Source organism: Cydia amplana, chromosome 7, assembly GCF_948474715.1.
Source record: "Cydia amplana chromosome 7, ilCydAmpl1.1, whole genome shotgun sequence".
In the NCBI taxonomy this organism is placed as follows: domain Eukaryota; kingdom Metazoa; phylum Arthropoda; class Insecta; order Lepidoptera; family Tortricidae; genus Cydia; species Cydia amplana.
This window is the reverse complement of record NC_086075.1, coordinates 6,102,133-6,120,866: the sequence shown is the minus strand read 5'-3', so window position 1 is coordinate 6,120,866 and position 18,734 is coordinate 6,102,133. Positions and strand designations below refer to the sequence as shown.

The 18,734-nt window shown below is 39.0% G+C and overlaps 1 protein-coding gene across 7 annotated transcripts in view; it reads right to left on the bottom strand.

Moving 5' to 3' along the window:
* Window positions 1–3,230: 3,230 nt before the first annotated feature.
* The window catches only part of LOC134649379 (tropomodulin-1), a 106,782-nt gene continuing 91,278 nt past the window's right edge, over window positions 3,231–18,734 (bottom strand). For 3 of the 7 annotated variants that reach the window (XM_063504110.1, XM_063504108.1, XM_063504111.1), the window contains exons 3-11: window positions 18,108–18,275; window positions 17,071–17,194; window positions 14,612–14,727; window positions 13,002–13,106; window positions 12,012–12,263; window positions 11,427–11,574; window positions 7,358–7,646; window positions 5,144–5,199; window positions 3,231–3,371 (exon numbers count right to left, since the gene is read on the bottom strand). In XM_063504110.1, the coding sequence (XP_063360180.1) occupies window positions 5,157–5,199; window positions 7,358–7,646; window positions 11,427–11,574; window positions 12,012–12,263; window positions 13,002–13,106; window positions 14,612–14,727; window positions 17,071–17,194; window positions 18,108–18,275 (1,245 nt within the window). In that variant the 3' untranslated portion in view covers window positions 3,231–3,371; window positions 5,144–5,156. Of the gene's footprint in view, window positions 3,372–5,143; window positions 5,200–6,272; window positions 6,330–7,181; window positions 7,258–7,357; window positions 7,647–11,426; window positions 11,575–12,011; window positions 12,264–13,001; window positions 13,107–14,611; window positions 14,728–17,070; window positions 17,195–18,107; window positions 18,276–18,734 lie in introns of those variants that run through there. The other 4 variants (XR_010096956.1, XM_063504113.1, XM_063504109.1 and 1 more) reach the window with 4 other exon arrangements.

Genomic DNA, 18,734 nt, shown 5'->3' with positions numbered 1-18,734 from the left:
ATACATAAAGTTACATTTTAAATAAGCAAACTTTTTATTCAAAAAAGCAGTTGGTATGAAAGCTAGTCAGTACGGCGGAGGCTAATCGATGTTTGTCTATTACGAGTAGGTACATAATGAAAAGAAAAAAGTAAATCGTTGTTTTATGTATACAGGTTTACGCAGTAGTGTGTTAAACCTAGATCTTGATGAGTTAATTTAAGGTATAAGCTATGTAAGGTTAGATATTCACTACCCAAGCAGTTTTTGGGCTACATTTTAAATTTCTTGAAATACTTTTTTCATTTCTTTACGTGCATACCGAAAGCCTCAGCGAAGGCACTACAACAATGCGAACCGCGTGCTCTTTTGTAACACGTCCACACACGCAGAACATTGTTCAAGAGAATTATTTGAAATAAAATAGATTTTTAATAATAGTACTTGGTATTCTATACCGTTATTAAAATTACACTCGTCAGTCAATAAAAAATCTAAGCTTAAAGAGGGTAGAACTTAGCTAAAACTCGGCACAAGTTTGTAAATAATAGGCTACATGACTAATTTTTATTTATGGTATCAATCGATCGGGTTTGTTTTTAGGATCAAATGCCTATATGGGACCCATTGCATTAAAGTTACACAAAAGTCAGAAATTGTAGTCAAAGGCCGACAGTCGCACTTCACTCGCGAAACGCCCTAAACAAAACGATAAGGGAACGTGACGTCAAGGTCTCTGGGAGCCCATCTTGTAGTATGGACAAAACAAGAAAATTGCGTTTTTGTCGGTGAAATATTGCGTTTATGTACATAGTTGCTATACAATATTTTTTGGATGAAATGTAAGGAATCGAATGGTACCCTTACTTTTATCATTTTTGGAAGTTAAAAAAAAGTTACATTTTGAAACTTTCAGGTCCTGTATTTTTGTAATTTTTCAATATTTTATTTTAATATCCACATTATTGTGATAAATTGCTCGTTTGCTATCTATTTTACTAGATTTTGTTATAAAATTCAACACGTGTCATCATCCCTATTATAAAAGAACATAATTTACATGTGTAAAAAACAATGTCCTGCGTGCATGGAATGTCGGTACATCTAATATATTACATTTTATGATAAAATTAATACAATTTATTAGCACACTAGAGTAAGAATTAATATTAAAACGTACGCTATTTCACCCACGCTTCGACGAGTGTTACGTTCTTTATTCGGAAATCTTTATTAGAAAAGTTAATTCAGAGTGCCATTTGATTTCTTAAGGTACTTTAAAACTGTACTATTGTAATTGAGAGAACAACAGCATTTTATTAAATTGTACACCGGGACTTAATCGCGTATCTAAGTTTTAAGATTTACCTCCGACGTTTCGAGGACGGCGTTGTCCCCGTGGTCTCGGAGAAGACTGGCTTATGTTGACATCAGCATCTTCTAACCGCGCGAGTTTTTCGAACTACCCGCACTTGGTCTTGTTTATCAACTTGAACGTTTTGCGCACTAGGGAATATCGTTAGTGACAGAGTGACAACGCCGTCCTCGAAACGTCGGAGGTAAATCTTAAAACTTAGTTACGCTATTAAGTCCCGGTGTACAATTTAATAATGTGTAAAAATCGTGAAAGTTTAAATCAGTGTTACAACAGCATTTGCACTTCAAAGTGTCTATATGAACTTACAAGCAGCTGTTTGTTCTAAACGATGGACCAGCCACCGTTTCCGTGACAGCTTATTCTCGTCACTTTTTATTTGTACACATAAGAAAGTGACAGCGAGACTTTCCCGGCGCTAATGGTGTTTCATTGGTGTTGGTGATACCGTAACGCTCGTCCGCTCACATTCTGTCGTCAGTCGCACAGTTACTCAATCTGATGGATCGTTGTGGTTGTGCGAAACAATTATATTATCTTCTATAAGTTACTTAATAAAGGTAAAACTTCAAATTTGGCAGTAATATAGGTATATAGATAATTTAAAATCAATTAATTTCATTTTGACGTCAATCTTGTAGTAAAAAAAGCAAAATAAAATAATAGGTAATAGACACCACTTAAGCTTTGGTTTCCTCCGAAAGCGGTGCCGTCATATAGCGGCCGTCTCCATACAAATACTACGACATCCATATTTAGCCGTATTATTTAGTATAGAGACGGCCGCTATATGACGGCACCGCTATCCTAGGAAAACCGATCTTTAGATACCAACGTTCAAAATTAACGTAATCTTTAGCAATAATCTCCACATTTAATTGGTAGATTATTTTTTTGTATATTAATTTGATGCCTTACAAATTAATCGGGAAGTATCCCAAATTAAGACACTATTCCTTCTGTACGAAGTGTTGCCCTAGTAAAGTAGGTAACCTAGCCAATATGTTAATCGTTTGCGCCGTAGCGAACGAAACGGAAATGTCTCTATCACTCTTCCATATAAGTGCGACAGAGAGACATTAGCTTTTCGTTCGCTACGGCGCAAACTGTTGCCATCTTGGCTACCCCAGAGCTCACGATAGAGCGTAGTATGACGGCGATTATTCGCACAGCTTTCAACCAAGCGAATATTAAATTTAACTCTAAGGGCTGTGTGGAGTGTGTGTGGAGGCACTATCCAACTAAACCTGGAGTTACCGTTCCCAGTACAATTTGAAACTGGGTTAACGGTTTAACCGGTTAACCCCGGGTTAGTTGGATGGTGCAAGTGACGCTAAAGCTTTGGTTTCCTCCGATAGCGGCGCCGTCATATAGCGGCCGTCTCCATACAAATACTACGACATCCATATTTAGCCGTATTATTTAGTATGGAGACGGCCGCTATATGACGGCACCGCTATTCTAGGAAAACCGATCTTAAGAGTCAGCTTACGTTTGTCAACCCTCGAGGTTCTTAAGAGCTCAAGTTCCGTGCCAAAGCATACGAATCATACGCGTTGATATTAGATCAGTATCTAAGTATATAAGAGTAATATTTATTTTATTTGATTTTGATCTTCTTATATAGGTACATATCATTTAAATTATTATCATTATTTTATTTAGAAGATTTTGACATTAATATTGTTCCTAATTCCATAATTATTCGGTATTGTATATATAATTTAAGTTTTGATTTAATCCGAAGGTATTTTATTGTATTTATTGTAGTTAATGCATGTTACACACTAAGCAATGTAATGCCAATTAGCACGTAAGGTTTATCTGTAAGTGCTGATTGATTGAACCGAATAAATGAAATGAAATGAAATGGAAATGAAAAAGAATTGTTTCGCACAAGCACTTGGGTCCTAGTAGCCAGCGAGCGCAGGTAGGCAGTGGCAGCAAGTTCAGGGGATCCAGCCCACCACGTAGCTGCGGCTCCGGGTGAACTGCGACACGCGGCGGACGCGCCCACCTGTGGGCAGACGAGGGGTTAGAATAGAACAGTCAGCAGTAAAAGTTGCTAAGCGGGCGAGGTGTTCAAAATTACCTTTTTTTTTTAATTTATTTATTCACTTTACAACTTTACAATTTTTACATGCATGCCACTATTGGAAACCTCTAGGGTTTATGTAATAGTTGGCGAGATCGCGCGGTCCTAACCGCGTTTGCTTAATACTATTATTACATGCTTATTATATATGCACATTGACGCGCTCTTATGGTCTTAACAATAAAATCGCGTCATGATCATTTTGAACACCTCGCCCGCTTAGCAACTATTGCTGCTGACTGTACTAATAATGTGGGCGGTTGCCAGTTGTCCCGTTAATGTTTTCTGAGGAAGTTGCTAATCCGTTAAATCTTTACCTTGGTCTTAGAACTCTAGGTTTGCATAGAAGAAATAATAAAAAATTGGCAGAGTGTAATTACGGCAAACTATACCGCCGAAAGGGTAAAACATCATCGTTTACAGTTCTTACGGAATATTGGGATTGGACAAACGAAAAAATAAAGGTCTATAAATGCAAAAAATATATTGGATTAAATTTTAAAAAAAAATAATGTTTGATTACTAACGGAATAGCCCCGTACAAGACTGTTCGGTCCTTTAGTTCGACAGTAATACTTAAATTGGTAGGTACTAATGTGGAACTTTCAATAACCAAACAGACAACTGGCAGTTACCCAATAATACAGCATTTACAGAATGCAAAAAAGATTCCTTTAGAAAATATGGAAATAGAGAAACATGGATATGAAATGTCTTACCAACATAAAAATTATAAAATCCTGATAAATAATCAAGCGTATACCGTAATGCTTGACTTAAATAACTCCATGATGTCGTTGCTCTTAGGGTAATGCCCCTTCTTTAAATAAATAAGTAGTGAATATACATATATTTGACCTATGAGGCTAATACTCAACGGGTAAACTTTTAGACCCTCTCGTCACGATGATGAGATGATTAAGATTTATTGGTCAGTTTTTCATTGAGATACCTTTTTTAATAAATAGTTATAAGGTTGGTACACCTTGGGGCATATTTACAAAGGAACAGTAAACATGCATAGATGCAAGATTTAGCAAGAAAGCATAATGCGGGGACGTTTATCACGATGGATGCAAACATATTCACATAGGATATATATTTTGTCCAATATTATAAAAATTACATACTTTCAGACATTTCTCCCGGTAGTTTGGCTAAAAACTTATAAAACAAATAATATTAATACTTACAGTGATCTTTTTACTATAGGTTCATCATTTTAATTTCAAAGTGTAAAACTGGCCAGGATTTTTTTTAAGCAAATAGCAAATAAAGCTTGATTCGACCAATGAAAATGGTAGGTTAGAAAATGATTTCGAAGGAAAGATAATTTGTGAAAATTTTAAATTTTGAAGTGATCATTATTATTCCTACAATACTTGTCATTTTATACATTGCCAACTGGAAACCTAAGAAAAAAATATCTATTCTTATTAAAATGAACTCGCATAGTTAAAAAGAAAAGTAGGTCAACTTCACAAACCATATTCAAATTTTTTTACTTCACATTTTTTTAAGTCATCCAATTTTCTTTAAACTATGCGTAGTTCTGTTTTTCTTTTCTGCCAGAGCCATGAACCTAACAATATAATGCACCTCATCTGCTATCCATCACAGTCACATAATGTGCAAGTGAGATGGATAGAGTAATTGCATATTATAGTTAGGTATAGCTGGTACAATGTACTCACCAAAAAGGTTCGATCAAGGTTCTAGTTGCTGGTCTTGCTCCGTCGCTGCTGGCGTACTGAAATGCATACACACCGACAAACATAAGGGGATTTATATACAATAAACATACGAGTACTGACTTTCACTTCACTGCAAAAACACCAAATATATAATTTTTGTTTAAAATAATCGATTATTATTGAATAACTAAATGCAAAAGTCTGTTTTAAACTAAAGTGCATTTATTCTGACCTGTATTGTTTGGTAAAAGAACACTTTGCTAAATCCAAAAACTTTTTTGAAAAAAAACCTAAAACAATGATAGATCAATTTTATTTATCAAATAGTAATTAAAATGTGTATGTAGGGAAACAATAATAGAATGCATGGACTTTGAATATACATATTATATTAAAAAAAAGACCTCTACAATACGATTGTAGTCAAATTAGGTGTAGTGAAAATCAGTACGAGAAATCATAGGTTCAATCATAAATTAATTCAACACATAGGATTTCGTAACAAACTCAAAGGAAATGCGGATAGTTAAATATTTTATACATGCTAGTTGTAAATAGAGTACGGCGTTTAGTATCACTGCATTCTGCATTCCGTTAGATCACACTCATGCTGAAAACGGTCGCTACCGATGTCCTTACCTTAGTAGAAAAAAAAAAGTTTTAACTACCTATTATAAAACTAAAAAAATCGGTTACTGCAATAAAGTTTTACAGCGTCTTTGTTTCCGACTGTAGAAGCGCAATAATGCGTGTCCATTATAATGTTTGGGCTAAAGTATCTTACTTTTCTTTTTCTACTATGGTTTTCTGCATCTGAATTAGATTTTTTATTGAATAAAGTGTCTCTTTCAGATGGTAATTTGGACTTAGTAGCGAACCTTAGTTAGTTAAATCTATCTTTTATAAAACTCGAATCTCTCGTCAACGATCTCAGTGACTTTACCAATGTTCGGTTAATTTAGGCATTCGGGAAAACAATGAACGTCTATCCTGTCACAATTGAATCCCTTAGCTCTCCAGGCCTACTAAGCGGAACTGTAGATTAGCAGAAGCTTTGCGCTGTAAAAAACCGTTATTTCCCGAAAAAACAGCCTTTACAACATTCGCGCAAAGTACACTGGGAGTTTACCGATTTTTGTGGCCATTTCTCTAAAAATTATCATTCAGTTCTACGCTCCCCTCTCGGCTAAAAATCAAATGTTAACGGTTAGATCGTTGGAAAACAAATCACGACATTAGTTTCAAATTATAATATCAGTGTTTCATATGGAAATATAGAGTTTTAAAGATATAAATTTAATATTGAAGAAAAGGGTTTATATAAGTAGAGTAAAACATGTTAAATAGAAAATTACCAACTCTATAGTGTAAGTGACATATTTCTATAAAATTTTAAGATGATGCAGTTTTATCAAACACAAAACAAACATACGTATAATACGTAAAATATCAATATCATTTTACTTTGTACGGCTATCATAAACAAAGAATGATATAATAAGCAATAGAGTTTGCTGAGATAATTGTATCGATATAAATCAAAAGGAATCAAATAAATAAAGGTTGGTAATCGATAAAGATGAATATTTATGCCAGAAGCGTCATATTTTTTACGGCTAGTTCAGAGAATTCTTTTGATCTTTCAGATTTAAAAAAATATATATTGGTCAGATCTGTTTCAAAATAGTCCGTTAAGATCGGTTTTCCTAGGATAGCGGTGCCGTCATATAGCGGCCGTCTCCATACTAAATAATACGGCTAAATATGGATGTCGTAGTATTTGTATGGAGACGGCCGCTATATGACGGCACCGCTATCGGAGGAAACCAAAGCTTTACTGTAAAAATACACAATATACACGTTCCATTTTATTGATGCAATACTAGCCGTACAAATGGATTTAGATCACATTATTTTTAATAGTATTTTATAAAACTGCACCGCGAGTCAGTGTCGACACTCAAATAAGCTGCTCATAAGCGAAGTCTGTTATTGGCCGCCGTGCGAACATGGTACCCGGTCGGGCCTGACCTTTCACTTCTATTGGCTACGCGCGCCCTTTTGCAGTTGGTTAAAGAACCTGAACTGGAGTCGCAGCGTTAGGTCTTTCCGTACTGGAATGGAAACATACTGTGACTATGCGTGTGTGTGTGGGGTATGTAAACTACTAAGTGATACAGTTGGGCACGCGGGGGGGTAGGACGCTTTACTCACGAGTGGGGATTGGGGTTAAAGTCGGGTCGTTCCGCCCTCACAAATCTGTCTTCGTTAGACTCCAAATCGACGGGTATGGTTCGCTCCGAGGTGTCGAAATCGGGGGGTTTCGCTTCGACAGTGACGGACCCCTCTACGGTTTCGGTGACTGGGGGGTCAGTGGGCGTGGCAGCCTCGGCGCTGGGCGGGGTCATGTTGAAGAAGGTGGAGTCGACCCCCACGCCGGGGGGCGGCCCGCGCGGCAGCCGGAGGCTTAGGGATGCGCTCGCGCGCTTTTGTAATCGGCAATCTGAACGGATAGCGGTTTGTTGACATTTGTCGATGCGAAGCGCATGCTATGGTCGCCGCTACTCACACTAGGGATGGGGTGTGTTGTGTTTAGTCGATGTTTTGGAGATGTGATTACGGTGAGTAACATTTTTATATTAGACATATAAGTTTAGATTAATATTTATTCGAATTATGTTAAGCGTGCCTATTATCGGCCCGCGTTCGGAGATTCTAAAAGTCAATTTATTACGAAAATGTTATTCTGCTATCTATATAATTGGCGTAATCCATACTTTAATTTCGTAAACTCGTATCGCGAACGTCGAAAATCTAAATTTCTTAGTTGTATTAATATTTCTATCGTTCCTGCATATTCGAGCGATAGATAGACTCAGTCCTCTCAAATAAGAAATAGTATCCTATAAAAAAGACGAGTACTTTATGTTTCAACACTCAGTAAACACAGCTACATAACCTCAAATTCGCTCGATCTTTAACAAGAGAGCAAATTATATATTTATCTCTTTTCCTGATGAAATATTCGTTACTCATCGTAATGTGTATCTACTTGTGGTTAATGCTATGGGTGAACACGGTACTACCGCCGACGCCAGGTCGCCCGCTCGCGACCGCCATCTGTGCCGCAAGTTTACTATTAATGTCGTGTGACCTACTTCCATTTTTTTTATTTAGAGGAAGGGGGTCCAAAAACAAAGTACAAGTCGTGAATGTACAAGAAACAACTAGCAAACTTAAGTAACATTAACTTAAGTAACTTAGGTAACATGTCTACTAGTTAACTGTAGTGCTTAAATAAAACTTTAACTTCCAATTAAATGCAGTACTTGTGTGTCTCGTGGAAAACGTTTCTATATTTTCCGCATTTGACTCGAGCAATATACACACAGACTCACACAATTGTTTTTTTTTCACTTGTAACAATGATACGTCCGTCCGTCTTGGACGCATTAGGTAAATACGATTCTCAAATATCCCTATAATACTTCTATTACCTATTGTGTTTCTTAAATAACAAAAGGCCTTTATTGATTCTTTTATAGGACCTGTATTATCTAAATTATTTTTGACAAAACATTATTATATATATAGCATGTTTTCAAAATTCAATAGAATTACATCTTATCAAGTGATTAACCATTTTTATTGAAACATTCTTAATGAGTTTTTAGATATGTATGCAGATATATAATGAAGTGTTTATTCACAGTGTATGCTTCATGATACCAGCTTGATGCAAGCCATGATTGTGAACGCAAACAAATGAGTCACTCGATCATGATACACATATGAAGATAATTTATGAAGAGCAAAACATCATTCATATAAAATAAATAATAGAAATATAACATAATTTGATAAAACAGTAACAGCATGTTAAAAGATGTCGAGTTCAAATATTTTACCAACGCAAAATTTAAAACAAAATATTCTGTATAGAAAAAAAAAGAAAAAAATATAAATTATTGTGAAACAAAACTTCTTTGTTTCCAAATAGTCTCACGAGAAGGAATAAGAAGTCTACTAGGAATGTCTTTTAGATAACCTATCTAAAATGCCTTTTAGGGCTGTTGCAAAAATAAATCTCACACATATCGTGGTATTTGTATGGGTCTTCGTAAGACCCACTCTCCATGTACTTAGAATAATAATCCTCGCGAAGTATTTCCAACGTATGTCTAAGGGTGGTATTCCACTTGTCCAATGGCATTGCGTCTCACTCTCTCATTAAGCAAAATGTGAGACGCAATACACATTGGACAAAGAAATGGATATGTGGAATACCACACTAAGATCCTAATAATGTCTTCCGTGTCCGCCTGTTCATCAGATTTGTATTATTAATATATCGACATGCACCCATTTTGGGTTGCAATGTCTAGTTTAGTCAAATTAAGTTTTGACTGATTTGAAATGTATCTCAGTTATTCATACTTAATATCGTAATCAAACATCTTTGTATTTACGTAACGTTATTTTCATACACTTGAGACGCAAGATTACGATATAAATAGAATCACGGGATCCAGACGATGCGAAATCAAGGTGACGGTGAGCGTTAGGCCTGAGATACACTTGTAAGTTTTACTTAAGCTTTGGATTCCTCCGAAAGCGGTGCCGTCATATAGCGGCCGCAAAAGACGGCCGTCTTTACGGTGACGACATGTGGAAAGTACCACGGCGTCATAACACACCGTCAGCCACCAAGGTCAAAGCGGCAAATTTGAAAAATGTAGAAAATTTGAATATCGCGCCTTTTTCTACTGACAAGATTTGCTTGACCATCTATAATTTACTTGGAGGATGATATATCATCAGAAGAGGAAAATAATCGTAGTACGGAATCATTTATTCAAATCTCGTGTCATTTATTCAAAATGGCGTCACCGCTATCTAATAAAACGTTCACGAAACTATCGACACTGTCATGACGGCCGTCATCCAAATGATGGCACCGCTTTTTTACGTTACGTTGACAATCAACGCCGTCTAGGAAACCGCGCCATCTTGTTTACATAGACAACGTTCTAGTGACGTCATTCACCGCTATATAGCGGCCGTCATATGACGGCACCGTTTTCAGAGGAATCCAAAGCTTTACGTAAGTAGGGACACAGCTATACTATAGAATGAGAGATAAATATCGTTAGCTCATTCTAACAAATAGCTTTTTCCCTACTTACGTAAGCAAAACTTACAAATGTGTCTTACGCCTTAGAGTTATCGATTTGTAATTGTACATTACTCGAACATAATCGGGCCAATAACGTAAATTTTTATAACGGCAACCATTTTTTGGATGCGTTCTCCTCATCAATCAGTTTGTTTCACTTTGTAGTAAAAGTTTTGCTTAAGATCGGTTTTCCTAGGATAGCGGTGCCGTCATATAGCGGCCGTCTCCATACTAAATAATACGGCTAAATATGGATGTCGTAGTATTTGTATGGAGACGGCCGCTATATGACGGCACCGCTTTCGGAGGAAACCAAAGTTTTAAATAAAAATGTTAACAATAGTAATGATTATTCTATCTTCGCTATGGTTTATAGGTCTACCACACACCTCAGTGGATACGTATTGACGTCGTGCTGTGGATTTCAACTAATATATACGTCAACAACAAGCTTGGAGATTTAGGGGTCTAAATTTGCCAACCAAAAAACAACCTTAAACTTTTAAATTTAGAAAAGAATTTCACTAGTCATTACGACGCGATATTACGCCCGTAAGGGCTCATTTAGACGGCGCGCGAACTCGTACACGATTTTAGTTACATTGCAAACCGTTGAGGTTACACCAATTCAGCCGACCGATCAAATAACGCAATGTAATGAAACTCGTATGCGAGTTCTCGCACCGTCTAAATGAGCCCTAAGACTCGAGGGGTGAAGTGGTAGACCACATAGCACAACTGCATATTTCGCACCGTCTGACCCGTAGCATAGAGAAAAAAATACATAGAGTGCTCACTCCATACATCAGTTTTAGTACCAAAAAGACTATTAGCATCTAGCATCGAGTAGCGGAACTATCAGTACTGCTACTTGACAATAGATGTCGCCACCGACCGGAAAGTCTTATGCTGTTGAGATAAGACTTTCCGGTCGGTGCTACATCTATTGTCAAGTAGCAGTACTGATAGTTCTGCTACTCGATGCTAGATGTAGACACTGAAATTAATAGTCTGAACTGATGTATGGAGTGAGCACTCTATGTATTTTTTTCTCTATGCCCGTAGGTATCGGTCGTGTAGTATGTGGATGTATGTGGGGTGACTCACTCCGGTCGATGTTGCGCTGCAGATGCGAGGCGACGCGATGGCGCGCGTCGCTATACTCGAGGTGGAGGCCGAGCCGCAGCAGCGTCGGGTTCTGTTCCACCAGCGCCGTTATCTCCATCTCGATCTTATTGCCAAGCACCGTCGACCGCTGGAAACGACCAATATTCCTTGGCTAAGCACAATTCAACACAGTTGACTAAGCGCGAAATTATCCAGATAATTATTGTCCGATAAATATCGGATAATTATCCCAAGTATGGATGATGTTAATTTATTTTCTTTGATATCTTTGATAGTAAAAAAAAAATGGACGTTTTTTGCATTTTTTTGTTGAATATTACGTTATTATCAAATCTATAATTATCAGGCATAAAAATCACGATAATTATCAAGATAACTATGATTGATAATTATCCTTTCGAACCCTGCTAAGCGCCACTTGCACCATCCCACTAATCCGGGGTTAACGGGTTAAACCCTTAACCTAGTGTCAAATTGTACTGGTAACCATGGCAACTCCAGATTTAATTAGTTAACCCTGGGTTAGTGAATGTTGCAAGTGGCCCTTAGTGTACAAGTACTGACCTGGTTGGAGGCACGGAACTCCTCAACAGTATTATTAGTCAGCAACGCCTTGACCAACTGGACGACCCCAGTGGGGCTGATGAAGTTGGTCTCCACGTTGACGACTCGCAGCGCGGTGTTGGCATCTAAGGCTGCGGCCAATAGGGCAGCGGAGCGGTCCGTGAGGCCGACGTTCACGAGGCTCAGGACCTCGAGGTGTGTGTTGGTCTTTAGGCCTTCGAATAGCTTGTCGAATTTCTCGTCGCTTATATTCTGAAAGGAAACGTCAAATAAATAGAATATCGAATAGATCTCATCATATTACTCTAGAATATTTTATAATAAATAATAAAAAGGTTAATTTAGTTTTCTTTAGCACGCGTTTCTGCCTAGATAGTACAACAAAAAGTAGAGCACCCAAATGCTGTTTCTACTTTGCACATGTATACATACGTACATACATATAATCATGCCTATTTCCCGGAGGGGTAGGCAGAGACCGCGGATTTCCATTTGCTACGATCCTGACATACCTCTTTCGCTTTCTTTACTTTCATAACATTCCTCATACACGCTCGCCGGGTTAGGGTGCTCTTGACCTGGCCTTTCTTCAGGCATAGAGAAAAAAATACATAGAGTGCTCACTCCATACATCAGTTCAGACTATTAATTTCAGTGTCTACATCTAGCATCGAGTAGCAGAACTATCAGTACTGCTACTTGACAATAGATGTAGCACCGACCGGAAAGTCTTATCTCAACAGCATAAGACTTTCCGGTCGGTGGCGACATCTATTGTCAAGTAGCAATACTGATAGTTCCGCTACTCGATGCTAGATGCTAATAGTCTTTTTGGTACTAAAACTGATGTATGGAGTGAGCACTCTATGTATTTTTTTCTCTATGCTTCAGGATTTCCCCGATCTGATCAGAGAAAGTCCGCCTAGGTCTGCCCCTTCCAACTCCCTATTCTACTTAGTTACTTAGAATAATGTTATGTAAAAGCCATACCTTAATATTATTCCAATTGAGATCAGTGAGCTTCTGGTCGTTGTCCTGCACGCTCTTGATGGTCGAGTCCGGGTCCGTGTCGTTGGGGGGGTCCATGGGGTACACCTGCAACGTGACATATCAACAATTAAAGCATGAAAATTATTGCCACAACTTTTATCCTCCTAAGGCTCACGGTCCTTTCCATATTCAGTTTGATGAAATCTAAGTCATATACTAGTGGAATAGAGTTGCATTTGTTTTATTTAATTCGATTTTCAAACAAAACAAAATCAACTCAATTTCCTACACTATAGGTTCAAAATTCAGTAGCAAATTTAGGATTTTTAATCTGGATAGAGCCGAGGCCGACGGGCTGGCCCTTGTTGAGTAGTGACGCGTAACTACGCACCAACTGGTACCGGTGGCACACTAAATTTATCGGCGACTCGCGATCGACTCGCTGTAAGTGGGACCGAGAGGTCGGATCACGATGTCCCACTCTCTCTGCCGTTAGGACGACGTACCTTTTGCTTGGTAGCTTTGGTGATGCCATCCCAGCCGAGGCCGACTGGCTGGCCCTTGTTGAGTAGTGACGCGTGGTACTGGTGCTATTACCAACGGCACACTGAATGATCGGCAGCTCGCTGTAAGTGGGAACGAGAGGTCGGATCACGAGGTCCCACTCTCTCTGCCGTTAGGACGACGTACCTTTTGCTTGGTAGCTTTGGTGATGCCATCCCAGCCGAGGCCGACTGGCTGGCCCTTGTTGAGTAGTGACGCGTGGTACTGGTGCTATTACCAACGGCACACTGAATGATCGGCAGCTCGCTGTAAGTGGGAACGAGAGGTCGGATCACGAGGTCCCACTCTCTCTGCCGTTAGGACGACGTACCTTTTGCTTGGTAGCTTTGGTGATGCCATCCCAGCCGAGGCCGACGGGCTGGCCCTTGTTGAGTAGTGACGCGTGGTACTGGTGCTATTACCAACGGCACACTGAATGATCGGCAGCTCGCTGTAAGTGGGAACGAGAGGTCGGATCACGATGTCCCACTCTCTCTGCCGTTAGGACGACGTACCTTTTGCTTGGTAGCTTTGGTGATGCCATCCCAGCCGAGGCCGACGGGCTGGCCCTTGTTGAGTAGTGACGCGTGGTACTGGTGCTATTACCGCCGGCACACTGAATTATCGGCGACTCACTGTAAGTGGGAACGAGAGATCGGATCATGATGTCTCCCTCTCTGGCGTTAGGATAACGTACCTTTTGCTTGGTAGCTTTGGTGATGCCATCCCAGCCGAGGCCGACGGGCTGGCCCTTGTTGAGTAGTGACGCGTGGTACTGGTGCTATTACCGCCGGCACACTGAATGACTGGCGACCCGCTGTAAGCGGGACCGAGAGGTCGGATCACGATGTCCCACTCTCTCTGCCGTTAGGACGACGTACCTTTTGCTTGGTAGCTTTGGTGATGCCATCCCAGCCGAGGCCGACTGGCTGGCCCTTGTTGAGTAGTGACGCGTGGTACTGTGGTGCTATTACCAACGGCACACTGAATGATCGGCAGCTCGCTGTAAGCGGGACCGAGAGGTCGGATCACGATGTCTCACTCTCTCTGCCGTTAGGACGACGTACCTTTTGCTTGGTAGCTTTGGTGATGCCATCCCAGCCGAGGCCGACGGGCTGGCCCTTGTTGAGTAGTGACGCGTGGTACTGGTCCTGGTTCATCATCGAATGGAAGCCGAGAATGGCTGTAAGCGAGAAAATATTTACATTAAACACACGCCATAGACTAGGAATCCTCTAGACGGAGTTTAGAGCAATTATTTCATGAAACCGATGCTGCCAAAAATACTGGGGTGCGGGGGACGAGGTGAGCGAGTCCCGTGCCGTGATTGGTCCGTTCAAAGACACGGACGTCACATAAAGACACTTTGACTCGAAAATGGAGCAAAACTACCGTATATTTGTGGCAGAGGGGGTAGCGCTACTATGGGATGTCTTGTCTGTGACACACGCATAAAGAAGGAAGAATTCAATAAGACTTGGAAAATATAACCGCCTCAGGCGAGATTCTAAGTTTTGGCTCTGGGTCTACATTTACCAACTGAGCTACCGAGGCTTTCCACGCAGCGTATTTTTGAAGTGAAAACTTCTTTAGCGGCGCTGGGCACTTTTTGAGGTGGGGAAAAAATGATAAACTCGAGACAGCGTAAGGCGATCACGTGACCGTAAGGGGCGTAAGGCGATCACGTGAACGGTCACGTAAGGTGGCCTCTCATAATTTAAATGGCATTTAAATCAATAAAGAAAAACTCAATGTTATTTGACATTTATGTTGCGGACTCCTTTTCAAGACTCTTTACCTATGTTCAAATAATTTGACGTTGTCATGGCAGTGATGGCAGTATGTAAATAAACATGTCAATGAAAAAGTGTGATCTTATTTGAGAATGATAATAATATATAATAAATAAATAGAGTAGAGTACCTCCGCTAAACGTATGTATCGTGTTACCGGGCGTCGGTAACATAGTGAGGTGAGTTTTCACTTCTATCGGCACTCCCGGAGTGCAACCGTTGTTGCTTGTTTTTTCAGCACATCCTTAGTTATATACGTTTTATAGTTGTTCTACACACGTCTAGAGTATTGGTGCAATGGTCTTTCATTTAGTTACTGTTTCTCAAATAGTTTGCTGTTTTCTTGGCTACCATCATTGTTTATTAACAACAAAAATAATACAGTCATGGACTATTTATACTCCGTTTTTTCGTCTTATTTAAAACAACGACACTGAACGCTCCGGTATGTGAATAAAACTGAAATAATAACCATATTAAACCAAAATAAGTAATCAGTCACTAAGGCCATAAAAATAACTTGCACACTGCCAACCGAGCAATTAATGAATTTCGAATATTCTCGAAAATATAATAGGAAACTGAGTAATAAGTACTCAAACAAACAACTATAAAGTTAAACTAGTCTATAAGGTCACAAGTTCAAAGATCTCATTAGTGGAAAATAAACCTTATCTTATAACGCTCTGTGTTGATAATTGGTTAACGCAGATTGGTGCTAAATGTTTTTTAAACGGGCTTGCGATGCAAAGACAAGACGACATTAGATTCGGTATGCCACTGGAGGTTTGCCAGCGAGTTATAAAGAGCGTTTTTGCAATTATATTTGACATTTTTGTTGAAGAGATCAAGATCACGGCAAGGTTCGCAATAGGATATTTGACTACTAAGTCAAATCAGTTTCTCTTTTCGAACTGTAAAAACGATTTTGCTACTATGGATTTTATATGAAACACTAGCATGTGCCGTCACAATCAAACTACCGACTCTTTATAGCTTAGCTTAGGCTTAGGTTTAAAAATAGAAATTGTGTCTAAAAATAACTGCTTTCTATGTTTCTCTATTAATCTTCTAGTCATTCTAGTGCTCTATTTCATGCATGGTGTAAAATAATTTATTTTATATTTAAAATAAATTATTTTACACTATGCAGTCAAATACCGTATTGGGAGTAACCATGTTTGTGACGGGTCGTGCTGATATGTAAAGGAAGTTATAAGAAAATCAACTAGACCACCAGCGTTTCTAGGAAATTGTACATTATTTGAGATAGGTATCTTTGTAACCACAAGTACAGATGTAGTGCATAATTATTTTCAGTCGTATTTTCACGGAAACGTAGGAACTTGTCTTGCTATTTTTTTTTCTTAGTTTTAGAAAAGGGTCGGTTTTTGGGCCCTTGGCCACGAGTCCGACATATCCGTCCTAGTTCCCGCGGCTAGGCGGAATGCCGAATGCCTAAATGCAATTACTCCAAGTAAAAAAAACGGCTTATTATTAACCGGGCAACTAAAATATTAAACAGGAACTTTCATTGGGCATATAATAATATAATTTGGCTGTGCATTAATATTTTAGCGCCAAAAAATTTATATTAGCCTCAAATATAAGCATCATATTATTAAAAAAACTGGCAGCAAAATCAAGCCACCCAAAAAATTTATAGGGAACTTGAAATGAAGTGATAAGTTAAACTTGTACCTTGTACAGGCCTCTATTTGTACAAAACTCACCAGCCAAGTCAATGATTTCTTCCTGCGACGCGGTGCCCAACGCCTGCTCGTACTCATCGCCGAGGTCGATGGAGATCTGTTCATCCGCTTCACGCGTCCGTTCGGGCGGGGGCGGCGGGATCCACTGGAATACACAAATTGCAATTTTACATATAACTTTATATGATTTATTTATACGCTAGTGGCACCATGGTAACTCCTGTTAACCAACGCAGAGCAGATGTTTTTTAGAGACCACGGGGACAACGCCGTCCTCGAAACGTTGGAGGTAAATCTTAAAACTTAAATACGCGATTAAGTCCCCTTGTACAATTTAATAATGTGTAAAAATCGTGACAGTTTAAATCTGTTTTTTTTTGTCTTACTTAGTAATAAGAAGCCATGCATTTTGAGAAGGACAATCCTAACATTTTAATTTTTCAAGATTATTATTCTTCAATTGGGCGAATCAACTTTTTCTTGTCACTAGTTGCCATGGTTACGGTCTCCTGGGTCACTCTTAAAATACTAGTTATTTCGTATTTAAATGAACCAAACTTGAATTTTTTGGTAGTTATAAGGCCTTTCCATAATGGGACATCTACTAAGCACGTTTGTAGAACATGGTACAGAAGCTCTTCTAAGAAACTATGCTACTATTGTCTCCTGGGTGATGGGACAGAATAACAACAAGAAATAGTTGATCGACCCAATTGTACTATAACTGATACATGTACCTGTAGCCCAGTTATACAATCGGCATGCGCCGGCAGATTTGTTGAGCATTATGGAGGGTTATTCCCACTATTTACCACCAGAGTTGGTGGTACCTAGTGGGAATAACCCATTATGGATGGAAATTTTGGTAGATTACGCATTATACATTATTTCTTTATGGGCAGAGTCGCACACAAGGTCACCTGGAGAAGTTTTACAGCTACTCTAAGGTTTTTCTTGTTCCGTCGGATAACCCCAGTCCATCTGCTTGTTGGAATAAAATTGCATTGCTTCTTAGTTGAAATGTAAGTCGTATTACCGAGTATTAAGGGTTTATTTACCTTCTTCCCTCTGACAACACCAGCCACGTAAGGTTTGACCTCGGGCCGGTCTGGGGTCTCGAGCGCCTGTTTGTTGATGTGCTCGATTAACTTCTTGCGATTCAGGGGTCCCGTGGGGTCCTTCTCACAGTCGTAATTGTTGCGCTGATCGGGGGGCAGGAAGTTGTCCTGAAACAGTTATGATTTTATATTAAAAGTTGTTTTAGAATCAGGTTTACCGCAGATTACAGTCCGCACTTTTTCTGCCAGACAGGGTTCGAAATTATCCAGATAATTATAAACTTTGATAATTATCGCGATAATTATTTATCCGATAAATATCGGATAATTATCCCAGGTATGGATAGTGCTATATTTATTTTCTTTGAATTCTTTGATAGTAAAAAATATGTATGTATGTATGTATGTCACTTTATTGCACATAAACAGGTTTACATAAAACGGACAAAAACAAAACAAAAATAAGAATGTTATGTACAAAGGCGAACTTATCCCTAAAAGGGATCTCTTCCAGCTAACCTTTGAGAAAATGCGAAAGGATCAAACACTAACAGGTGAAAGACAATTTAATATGGACAAATAGCAATATAAGAATTTTGGATACACATAAAGGAAGACGAGAGCAAT